Source organism: Rattus rattus, chromosome 14, assembly GCF_011064425.1.
Source record: "Rattus rattus isolate New Zealand chromosome 14, Rrattus_CSIRO_v1, whole genome shotgun sequence".
NCBI classification, from domain to species: domain Eukaryota; kingdom Metazoa; phylum Chordata; class Mammalia; order Rodentia; family Muridae; genus Rattus; species Rattus rattus.
Window position 1 is genome coordinate 36,988,865 of NC_046167.1, and position 12,077 is coordinate 37,000,941.

Genomic DNA, 12,077 nt, shown 5'->3' on the forward strand with positions numbered 1-12,077 from the left:
AATTGGAAGCTAATGCTTTGAATCTGATGGTGTTGCATAGAGGCTTGGTTTGGACTTGGTCTGAGTTGTGACATTTCCATTCTTCTCTGCCTCTTACCTACTTATTTCTCTCTTATTGGCCTTGCCAGTTGATGACTTCTGACGTCTTTGTGAGTACTAACCAGCTCATGGGCCAACAAAAATGTAGGGTGCATGTTTGGTTTAAAGAATATCTACTTCAATGGTGGCTATATCTCACATGTGAGTTTAATGTCCTGTCCTATCTTGTAATGTTCCAATGATGATAGTTTGAAGATGGGGTTAATGGTGTTCTAGTAAAACTGACTCAGAGTTCACTTCTTTCTCTCCCAACTCCAATTCAAATCAAGCTTATTTTTGATTTTATAATGAAACAATGAATAAATAACTTCTGTTCTCATCCCTCATTTTTGCTAAAATCCAAATATTAAGAAGGCAGCTAATATCCATCCCAGTATATAGTTGTCCCAACATTAGGCTAAGTAAAGACTGTCCATCAAATAAATAACACAGTTTCTCAATTGTAATATTCCTGATGTTACCAAATTTTAGTTATAAAGCTTAGTACTAAAAATATTCTGAAAAAAATCAGTGTATCTCTAGCAATTGATATATTTGTCTAATGTGGTATTTTACTATTATACCCTTTCCCTCAAAAATATATGGCCTGACTTTAGGTGCAATTTAAACCAATGGTTTCTTAGACACAAGAATACAGTGGTACATATTTCTGTTTTTCTTCAAAAGTCTTACTTCATTGGAGGAATGGGTTTCTGGAGGGAAGATCTGGAAACATGAGGTGTCTTAACATGCTTTGAGCTTAACCAATTCTATCCTTATTTTGTGTTTTGGAGGACTAACTGCCCTACTGTGTCCTACTGAGCTCGGAGAAGCTAACATGGAAAGCATCTGTGTTGTTGGGTGGTCATCTATGTGTGGTGCACACTTGCTTTTCTTTGTCCATGGTTAGAAGGCCTTGCTGGGAGGTCTCCTAGGTCCTGACACTTTGAGTCCGCTTTCCTCTGGCATGGTTGGTGTAGATCTGAAATAGACTTTAAATCTGTCACATTGCTTTAGAGACTTCCCTGAAAACACCTCTTCTGTTCCTTTGATGAGCAATAATAAAACTGGTAAGCATATGAATTAGAATACCTAGCGTCTATTTGGTAAAATATATTTATCTTCAGGTTTCAGGTGTGTGTATAGATACACCTTCAGGAGTACTCTGGGAGACTTTTGTTAGGGTTTGTCCTATGTGTTGTGCAACCAATTTGCTGTAATTGGTTCCTCTCCATTAATTCCTGGTTGATCAATATGGCTGGGGCTTATGAGTGGGCAGAGAAGATAGAAAGGTGGAACTTAGAATTGAGGAGGGTTTTAAGAGAGACCACAGGGGAGAAGAGAGTAGAGAGAATGAGAAGAAGGTTACCATTACATCTAATGGTAGATGGGCCAGGAGCACATGGCCAAGAGAAGTTCATCCTAAGTACAGATTGATGGAACAGAAACAGCCCGGGAGACATCAGATTGGCAAATGATGGGCATTTGTGTGGGTTTTAACAGGTGGAAGGATTAGAATGGCTCAGAACCTGCCCAGCATAGTGCTTATAGCTTATTAATAAATTGTAGTGTTTCCGTGTTGTTTACGTGTGACCTACATGGGGGGAAGTAGGGAAGAAACCCCCAATAGATATTTAGAAGTAAAAGGGGTGTAGCGATCCTTCAGAACAATACTTTCTTTCAATGGACTGTAGGGAAAGAAACACACCCCCTTTTTAATGTAGACATTTAGGTTCTGTGGTTTAAGTTGTTCACATAGCATCTGGGAGAGCACCCAGGTCTTCCAGCCAGAGAAACTCGGGGTACAGGAGCACAACAGTGGGCACTGGGTTCAGATCTCAGCCCTGCTACTTATCTAAGATGTTGACCTGGGAAGTTGTATTTTCCTGAACTCTTAGTGTGTGCCCATCTGTACAGATGAGACTATCAAAGCCTTCCATGACATCTCACAGAACTCAGTAGGGTAGACATTCTCTCTCTCTCTCTCTCTCTCTGATATCACTTGACCTAAAGGAGCATGTGGCTAAAATCCAGCAGTCCAAGATGCTTTAAAGAGTTCTGTGTCCTCAAATGAGCCACATGATTAATCCTTAGGGACAAACAGCATTTTCTCACCAGGGTAAATAAACTGACACGGGTGTCTGCTGAGCAGGAAACACGTTTATTTTCATTCATTTCTTTTTAATGTTAAGCAGGGCAGCCCTGATCAGCTCCTTGGTGCTGTAAATAGCATCCTCTAGCTGATTAGCTGTTTAGAATTATAGATGCTAATTGGGTAGCTACAGGAATTAACTGGCTTCAAAAGAATGTACAAGTTTTATTCAGTAATCTACAGGGGAGACCAATTCCCTGTTCCCATGAAAACAAAAGTTTATGAAGTACAGTACAACAAAAGTTGGCAGTGGCCAGAGCTAAGAAAGAAACAGAGAGCTCAACATTCTGTTTTAGGTAGCAAAGACCTGATACTCTCTTGCTAGGTCTTCGGGGGTAAATTCTACAAAGGTAGTTTTTACTGTATATTATTGCTAACCTCCCTTATTAAGTAGTGTTTGCTCTGCTAGGGGTGGAGACTAAAAAGAAAGACACCAGAGGGGACTTTTTAAAATTCTTTAATTCGATGGGCCTCTGTGCTGATAAGTATTTGATATCAGATATGGAGGGGAAGAGGGTGGAAAAAGGGAGGCTGGTGTTGGAGTAGCATTGGGTGGCTAGAGCTGAAACCATTCCTACCACAGCTGAGTCCAGAGTCCGCAATAGAACCACCTGTAACCACCCCTCCCTCAGAACCCAGCATCCACTGAGTCACTGCACACCAGGGTTAAGAAACACGACTTTCATCTGAGTTCTGGATGGTAAGGACTCAGATATTGGCTGTGCTCCATCGGCTGGCTTTCTGGTTCCACCTCTGACCTGTCTTTGCAGGTTGTAAAGTCCAAAGAAAGTTCTCTTTGAGGTAGGCAGACATTGGTTTGCCAGTGATTTACATGTTATGAGTTCCTGGAAATCCTTGAAACAGTTTGAGACCCTTTGTTCTTACAAAGGGGATAAGACAACAAACTGGAAGTCACAGCAAAACTGTGGTGGTAAGGGCGACATCTCCTCACATGAAGGAGTCCTGCTTTCAAAAGGCGCTAAAAAAAAAACCAACAAAAAACCATGGATAGTTGTGAGAACTGCAGGCAGCAGCAACCTTCTGCTAAAGCACACACATAGATTTTATTAACTGTTAGTTGGGGAATTTGGGGCTAAGAAAGTTCGAGCCTCAATTCCCTAGTGAATGCCAGGGTGTTGAGGTGGGAGTGGGTGGGCAGGAGAGCATCCTCATAGAAGCAGAGGGAGGAAGGATGGGAAAGGGGGAACATGGAAAGGGGATAACATTTGAAATGTAAATACATAAAATATCCAATAAAAAAGCCGGCAGCCTGGTGGCCTTGACTCTGCTAACTTCTTTGAACCTAGCAGGTCACTATAGCCCAGAATTGGTCAAGACTGCTGCACTGTGGTCTTGATGCCAAGGCTTCTCATTTGCAGACCATTTTGTGGGACACTGAAGGGAGCACTTAGGGAAACAGCACTGAAATGAGGCAATAAAGCCCTTAACCGGGCTCAGAGGGCAGATTTGCTGTGTTAGTAAACGGGTTGAGGTGGCTGATTATTATTTTATCTTTATCACCAAGAAGAAGTCAGGGTGATATTCTTAGAATGCTACCAACCCCACGAAGATACATTTCCTGCTCTCCAGAGAGTTTTGAAAAAAAGTCCACTAAAAAGGATAGTTAAAACCCAGTTCATTCAATTATTATTACACATTAAAACCTTCTCCTGTGACATGTGCAAATGGGGGAATTAAAGGTTTTGTTAGACCTATATTTATATTTATGAGAAAACACATAGACGTCAACTCTGAACTTTCCACACAATGTTTGATCCTTATTTAAACACATTGTCTAAATGGATAATGCCAATAAATGTAGTTTTAAAAAATAGTAGCGCTTTATGCATTTTTTTTGTTTTTAAATTGATATTTTGTGGTGAAACCATACAATTTTCAGATAACTATTATAGTGACCACCCTGGAAATGGAGGGGAGGATGTGCTTTTTGTCTGGAGTTTCTGTATTCTTTTGAAAATAATGAAGAGAACTGAGGCTGGAATAAAAAAAATGTAAAGGTGTTTGTGTTGTTTTGGAAAAATTATATTTCCTATATTTACTGGATATTTGGTTAGTGGTTTAGTCACCGGGAAGTCTGGTGTGGTCTGGTTGGTTGATATTGTTGGTCTTCCTATGGGGTTGCAAACCCCTTCAGATGCTTCATTCCTAACTCCTCCATCCTTCTCTAGGGTCCCTGCTCCACTGGGGTCCCCCTGCTCAGTCCAGTGTTTAACTGCAAGCATCCTCATCTGTATCAGTAAGGCTCTAGCAGAGCCTCTCAGGAGACATCCATATCAGGCTCCTATCAGCAAGCACTTGTTAGCACCAGCAATAATGACTGGGTTTGGTGGCTGCATATAGGATAGATCCCCAGGTGGGGCAGTCTCTGGATGGCCTTTCCTTCAGTCTCTGCTCTACTCTTTGTCCCTGTATTTCCTCCCAGGAGTATTTTGTTTCCCCTTCTAAGAAGGACTGAAACACCCACATTTTGGTCTTCTTCTTGAGCTTCATATGGTCTGTGATTGTATCTTGTATATTCCAAGCTTTTGGGCTAATATCCACTTAGCAGTGAGTGCATACCATGTGTTTTCTTTTGGGACTGGGTTACCTCACTCAGGATGTTTTCTAATTATATTTGTTTTGTGTGCTTCACTATTAAGAAATGAAGTAAAAGACGCTATGTGGGACACCCCAGATACCCCATCACTGGCTTGCCTGGGTCAAATAGGCCCTGAGGCTTATTCATAATCAGAACCACACATTATTCCTTCATCTTCTGCAGGACTGGAAAACTTCCACAGACTGTTGTGGCTTTGGAGTACTCTAGACAGATCTCGGAAGACTCCAGAGAAGATTGTCAGCGATCGAATTACTTATCTCTCAACCTTGTGGCTGAGATTAGCATTTATTATAACTTCAATGAGTTGATCTTAGGGAGTCTCATCTTTCCATTTAAATTATGAGCTAATATCCACTTTTACAATCTAATAAAGGGCAGTTTCTGGGTTTTGATTTTAAAGGAATAGCTCTGTAATTTATTAAATGGCTTATCTTTCTTTTACTGTTGGAAAAGAAATCCAGAAAATTATATAACCTACATGAGGCCATTCTGTTGGTGACTAGGAATGTTTATGTTTCAACGAAAACTTAGGTTTTCAGTATGCTACTGCTCAGAAGGCGTCATTCAGCTCGTGATTAGAACTCAGAGGACCTCGCATGGAGTGCAGTTCTTCAGCTGCCCATCTTTATAGAGCTAACCTGCCCGGGTCTAAGGGCACGGTCAGAAGTACTCGTGCCTCCCCACCTACCATAGGGCTTGAAATAAAGCTGTCCCCACAATGTTCCACTCAGTGAGGGTTGCCCTTCGTGCAGCAACCTGTTCCAGTCACAGTCCTCAGGAGGCAGCTTTTAGCCCACATAGAGCATAGAAATTCTCTTTATATCAAGCAAACTTTGCTTCTGTTCTTTAGTTGTATAAAAGCTTGCATACTTCTGAGTAACCTGTGTGGGCTGTGTGGGTACCCTTTTTTGTTCTTTTTAAAACCTGATGAGAAAAGGTCACCAGGTGTGGCCACATAAACCTGTAATCTCAGCACTTGGGAGTTGGAGGCAGGGGTAACTCTACTTTAAAGGAAAAGGTAACATCGTTGAGTCGCTTTTGTGTTTTGCATGCTTGGCTCTTTAAAGAACAAAGATGGGTGTCTGAGTTCACTAGTTTTCACCTCTCAAAGATTTAGAGTGGCGGAGGACCTGATTCCATCAGGAAACGGCCATGAGCGTCACTAAAAGTGTAAAATGCTTTCCTTAACCTTAGAATAAAGCAAAATTTCATTTTGTTTTCCTTTCTGTAATAATGCCAATAAGGAGATATTGCCACGGATACGGGGAAGCAGTTTTGTAGCTGAAGAAATTGATGATAAATCTGCTTGCCAATTTCTCCAACACTATTAGGAGCACGCATGGGGACCTTCACTCTCCACCCTCTGGTGCTGTTCTGAGAAAGGTTGAGGTACCCTAAGATGACTTAACATCCCACTGCTGAGATTCACACAAAACCTTCATCCATGTGCCAAAGGAAAACATTCACCTTCATTAACAGACAGCATCTCCTGAACATTAGCTCTGAGAGATGACTGAGTGATCAACGTCATTCTAAGTACTTTAAGCCAATGAGACGATGTCAGTATTCTCCCACTTTTCAGAAGAGAAATCATGACACAAAGAGAATAAGAGGATCCTCTGAGGCATCCTAGCTAATGAACGGCAGCCTGGCTGCCTGCCCTTCCTGCCTGTCTGTACGCCATACTACTGCCTCTTGCTAGCATCCAAATAAAAATCATGATGAGCAATGGTGATGATACTTACGGCATTGTTCATTAAATGTTTAGTTGTATGCGCAAGTGCCCAGGAGATATTTTTAAGACTGGAGTTCAGTTAATTCTCATAACCAAAGGACTGTGGTGTGTGTGTGTGTGTGTGTGTGTGTGTGTGTGTGTGTGTGTGTGTGTGTAGCCTTGGGTGCTATTCATCAGGAGCTGCCTATTTGCTTTTTTGGACCCAGGCTTCCGTGATTATTAAGCTAGGCTGTCCAGGAGCCAGCCAGGGACCCTTAGGTCTCCACCTCTCCAATGCTGGGATTGCAAGGGTGTTCTGTCACACCCACATTTAACAGGGATCCTGGAGAGCAAATTCAGGTCCTCACTCTTGAATGTGAGCACCTTACCAGTGAGCCATCTTCCTAGTCTAGCACTTGTCTAGATTTTATTGTCCATATACTCTAATGAGAAAAGTGAGTTTCAGGGGGCTAAAGAATTGGCTCAGATCACATTTGGAATTAAATCTACCCCTTCAACTTTTTCTTTTTTTCCTTTCCTGGATATGTGATCCAGGAAGTAAAGAGAACTGTAATGATCTTGGCAGTGTAGTGCTAATGCCAATGTTCTGCTTACTGGTTTACTAGTTACCTTTTCACCTAGAAGGAAAGTTCAAACCTCTTAGTATCCCTGGGTGGCACCGGTACTTTGTGGTTTTAGATTGCTGTGTCTGTTAAATTGGTAACTGTAGTGACCACTCTATCCTTTGAATTAATAGTTATGATAGGGCAAAGTAAGACAAGTATGAAAATGGAGGAACACTTTCTTTTGTTATGATTAGAGGCTGAGGTGTGGGTGGGGACAAAAGGACAGAAAAGGTTCTTCAACACATCCAAGGCAGGAAGGTGAAACAGCAAGACCTAGGTGGTGATGTTTCTTGTTGTTGAGACCCAAAGGCCAAAGTTTGAGCATAGAGAGGAGGCTGATCCTGCAGGCACAAGTGTACATAGAGACTCCTTGAAGCTTATGAGTAGGCTTGGGTAAGCTAAGCGTGGGAAACCAGATAGAATTGCTACCTAAAGTTATCTGTGTGTAGGCTTGAAGGCTCATTTAGGTCTCTTAAACCCTGTCTTTGGTCCATAGGGCGTAGAGAGGATCTTAGGAAGTGGGGACAAGGATAACCACTTTGGGTGATGATGCCCCTCCTTGATGGTTTCTGTGTAGAACAAACCTCATCTGTCCATGTGACTATCAATAAGTCCCACTTCTCAAAGTTAGCTTTAACTTCAGTATTAATGCCATTACTCTTGGATACACTTCTAAATACAAGAAAGGACAGGTGCCAAGAACTCCAATAAGGAAGTTTCTAAATATTCAAAGAGTTTGTTCTTCAAGTCTCTTTGGGAAATCTCTGTGGAGACTTCTAAGAAGCTAACATGGACTGAGTGCTGCAGTTTTAAGCAGGGTATGTTAAGCAAGGGGAATTGTACTAACCTGGTTCCAATATTTTTTTCTTTTGTATCACAGTAACAGAAGACAAAAACTACATATACCTAATGATTTTTCGTCCCTTTTAAGGTAGTCGATGTTCACTTTAGGATATATGTCTACTATAAATACAAATAAACGACCCTTATACAACTTGTAAACAATAAAAGATTGATTATAATTAACTCTGATTCACTGTCTACATAACCCTATGAGTATTCAATTTGGTATTGTTGCTGTTACAGAGATTCCAGGGCTTAGGGTGACAAAGGTGGAAATTCTGGTCCCTAAGAAGTTTCCACTGGCGCCTCAGCTACCAAAGCATTTGAAACGAAAGCATCAAGTAGTCCCTTGCAAGCCTTAAAGTCATTCTCCTTGTGGGGAGCATAAAGTACATTCACTTGGATGGCAGAACAGAAAAATCAGAGGGAAATGCCTCTCTGTAGACAGATTTGGTTTTGCTCTTCAACTCAATATTTACATCTTGAGGTTGTTTCATTTTTGGGTGTAGCTTTAGGAAGCTGCTTCCAGCATGGGCCTGAAGTATGGGTGAGTTATAGATATTAAAACCAACTTTTCCTCTACCCCAATACCCACAGCCTTCCAGAAATCTTAATATGCTTTTGAGAGCCTCGATGTAGAGCTGGCTGCATAAAATGATCCTTTGATGAAAAGGAACTGGAACAAGGGTTAAAGCAGACATTGAGAGGTTACTGTGGAGGGCACAGTGTTCATACAACCCTCCTTTAATATGTGTGGTGTGCACCTGTGATAAGATGATTCATTACACGGGGCCTCTCTTTGACAAGCTCCATCGTTCAGCCCTCGGGCCTCTGATGGGACAAACCTACACCCGCCCAGGAAATATAACAAGGTCAGCTTTTTCTTTCCTTGGCTGTAGGTAGAGATGGTTTCGCTTAGAACATATCTTTGTTTGCTCTTTATGTAAAATAAAAAAACAAACAAGAGTTTAAGGCATTGCGATTCCTGCTTTTGCAGAGGGGCCGTATGTAGCAGGGAGTTGTGTAAACATAATGCTGGATAAAGAAATGATGTTTCCCCTGGGTTTTATGGTCACAAATGGCCAGGCTGGAAAACTGAGGTCACTAATCACCCAGGCTGGCTCTGGCTTTCCATCGGAGGCACCCTGCCATCACCAACTTCACTCTGCCCTGTGTTTTATGCAGCCTGTAAAGTTACTGATCACTGAAGTCCTGTCATATCTAAACATGATGGGGACACATGAGCCTTGTAGGGAAATGGGCGACATGGGGAAGTCTTAGTGGCCCTGACACATTAGTGATAATCCACATGTATGCAAGAGACCTTCCGGATCCCCGGAAATCAGCTCGAGTGCCAGGGGCTGAACGGCAGCTGGCATCTAACTCCCCCTCCCCCCATACACATACTTTTTGTTATTGCTTGAATACGACTTTGCGTTAGCTTTCCACACATACGGAGCATGGCTTACCCAGGTTAGTGTAGATATATCAGAGCAACCAGCAAAAGGCCTTAGTTTCTCCCATTACGTCAAAAAATTTTAAGTGAAAAATAAAAAAAAGAGCAAAGCAAGGTTTTCTTTGAAAAATTTAGTTTTTGATTGTTTATTTCAAAGAATGTCCCAATAGTGAGAAGGGGGAAATTCTTTTACTCAGACCATAACACTAGTCATCTCACAAAACAAAACCGACATAAAACCTTGACATTTTAGGGGAAAGAAAGAAAAATCTCGCCTCTAAAATACAGAAACACTTCCCCACCCCTTTCCTATTCTTGACATTGCTAGTAAACATTATTTATTTGCCTCAAATAGATGCAGCAACATATCACTGTCATGCAAAAGAAATTCATTTCCTTTCCAAGTTCAATCTGCCGTAAAAATGCACTTTTCCTCCCATCTCCCACTCACCTGTCCTTGTGCATTAGTAACTAGTTGACCTGTGACCCCCTGAAGGCTGGAGAGGGCATTGCCAAAGGCCTGTGAGCTTGCTATGGAGCCCATGGCTGCTGCTGCAGCGGCGGCCTGACTTGCTAGAGGATTATTAACCAGCTGCAAAGAAAGAAAAGATCAGGGTGAAAACACCACATGGCACGGTAACCACACAGCGACACAACATTCCTCCAGCTCGCTCATGCAAAGGGCCCGAACCTGCTACAGGGTCTCCATAAGATATGAAAACTGACTAGAGGAAGTTAGGGTCAGGGTGGGGGGCTCAGCTGAGAGCTCAGCCCAGGAGGGAAGGACCCTGGATTTGGGGGAAAAATCATAGAATACAATTCTAAGAAAAGGCCAGCCTTCCTTGAAATCATCATGTGAAGGAGGATGGGGAGAGGAATTGATGACCGCAGGGTTTCTGTGTGGATTTATCATTCCCACGTCTGAATCACAGCTTCCTTTAGGGTTATTTGCGAGGGGCAGGTTTCAGACCTCACTTTCATTTCTGAGATTTGAATCAACCAAAATCAGTGAAATGACAGTCCAGCTCCCGTGCCCTGAGAGAGTGAGTGGGTCTGTGGTTGGGACACTTGGGGCTTGTTTTGAGGAGAGATTCAAAGTCTCTGGTGAATGGACAGGTTGACAATTACTTCCTGTTTTACCTAACGTGGCTTCTTTCCTGCAACAAACGTTTAACAGGAAGGGATAAACAGAAGGGGGAGAGACCAGCACAGGGAGGTGGCTATGGCTGCCAAATTCAGTTTTTCCGTGGAGACCAATTCAATATTCTTTCTCCTGCCAATTTTCCACACCGCAGGTTTTCAGGCCTTCTGACCATGAGGCAGAAGGGTGGCATGAACTGAAATCTGCATTTAGGTTAATGACTAGATATAAATTCAAGAAACATTTAAACTATTTTCACAGTATTGGTTTTGATACATGAATTTCATTTGTATTTATTCTAGGGTGTTATTTTTTCCTCTCTGTATAGTTTCTCTCAACTTCAACAACTGTGTATAATAATGCATTTTCCATCACCACGTTCCACATCCATGCAACTTCTGCATTTAACAGAGACCTGCCAAGGCTACCACCTGGGGGAGAAGAATTAGTCATACTTAGTTCAAGTCTTGGCTTGTGTAGAGCTCTTTTTTTATTAGTAATATTGTAAGCGTTCTTTCTACTTTTTAAACATTCTTTATTCTTTTCTGCCATCTCTGTTCTTCCATTTCTCCTTCCCTTTTTTCTTTTCCTTTCAGAAAATATTTTGTTTCTTTATTGTTTTGTGAATTTTTTCAGAGTTTACATTAATTGCATTGCTGAACAATACACTAATGTCTTAGGCATAAGAGTTCTCAATTTCCATTCCAGAGTTTACTTTGCTCATCCAATGAGTAAAGAAATAGTAATGGTTGAGGGGGAAGGGATTTTAGTATGTATCCTTACTTTTTATTTTACCCAACATGTCACTGACCTGCACATTGCTTTGGAGAGGAAGATTCCCTTTAAACTAATTACTTTGTCTTTTCTTATTATCTCTTTCCTAAGAAAAATTAAGTAGAAAAACAATCTCATTCTTTTGCCTAATGAGAAACCCTGTTTCAGATTACCATGTTGGAATTTAATATTCAGAATAGCCTTGACCTTGGTGTTTTGCTTATGTCTATAGTGACTCTGGCTGAGATGTGGGATGTGTTAAGAGAAAACACTCCTTGCTTTAGTTTGAATGCCCACAATGGATGGTCCACACTGTATTCTTGGGGCACAGAATCCTCTAGCACCCAGCACAGACATTGCACACTGGCCTTCCATTCTGAGCTCATTCGAGAAGACTTTGCTTATATTGTGTTTATGAATAAAGCTGCAATCATAAGAAAATCCTGGAATCATATGGTAAACTTAACCCCTAAAGAATGATTAATTTATGTACAATTTGGTTTTAGTTTTGAGCTGTATCCCCCTAGCTTTGGATGACTCTTATTTCCTGTCCAGATAGCTTCCTGCTTTGTCTGTATGATTGTACCTTGTTGTATGGAGAAGTCTGTCAGGCCTTGCTTTGCAGCTAGAATACACATACCCAATGTGGCTGCAGTGGTACAAGCCAGTGTAA

General features: G+C 41.6%; 1 protein-coding gene across 3 annotated transcripts in view; it reads right to left on the reverse strand.

The window, feature by feature from the left end:
- Positions 1 to 12,077, reverse strand: part of Pou6f2 (POU class 6 homeobox 2) — a 508,576-nt gene that overhangs the window by 40,807 nt on the left and 455,692 nt on the right. For all 3 annotated transcript variants that reach the window (XM_032884805.1, XM_032884807.1, XM_032884806.1), the window contains one exon: positions 9,941 to 10,081. In XM_032884805.1, the coding sequence (XP_032740696.1) occupies positions 9,941 to 10,081 (141 nt within the window). The remainder of the gene's footprint in view (positions 1 to 9,940; positions 10,082 to 12,077) is intronic.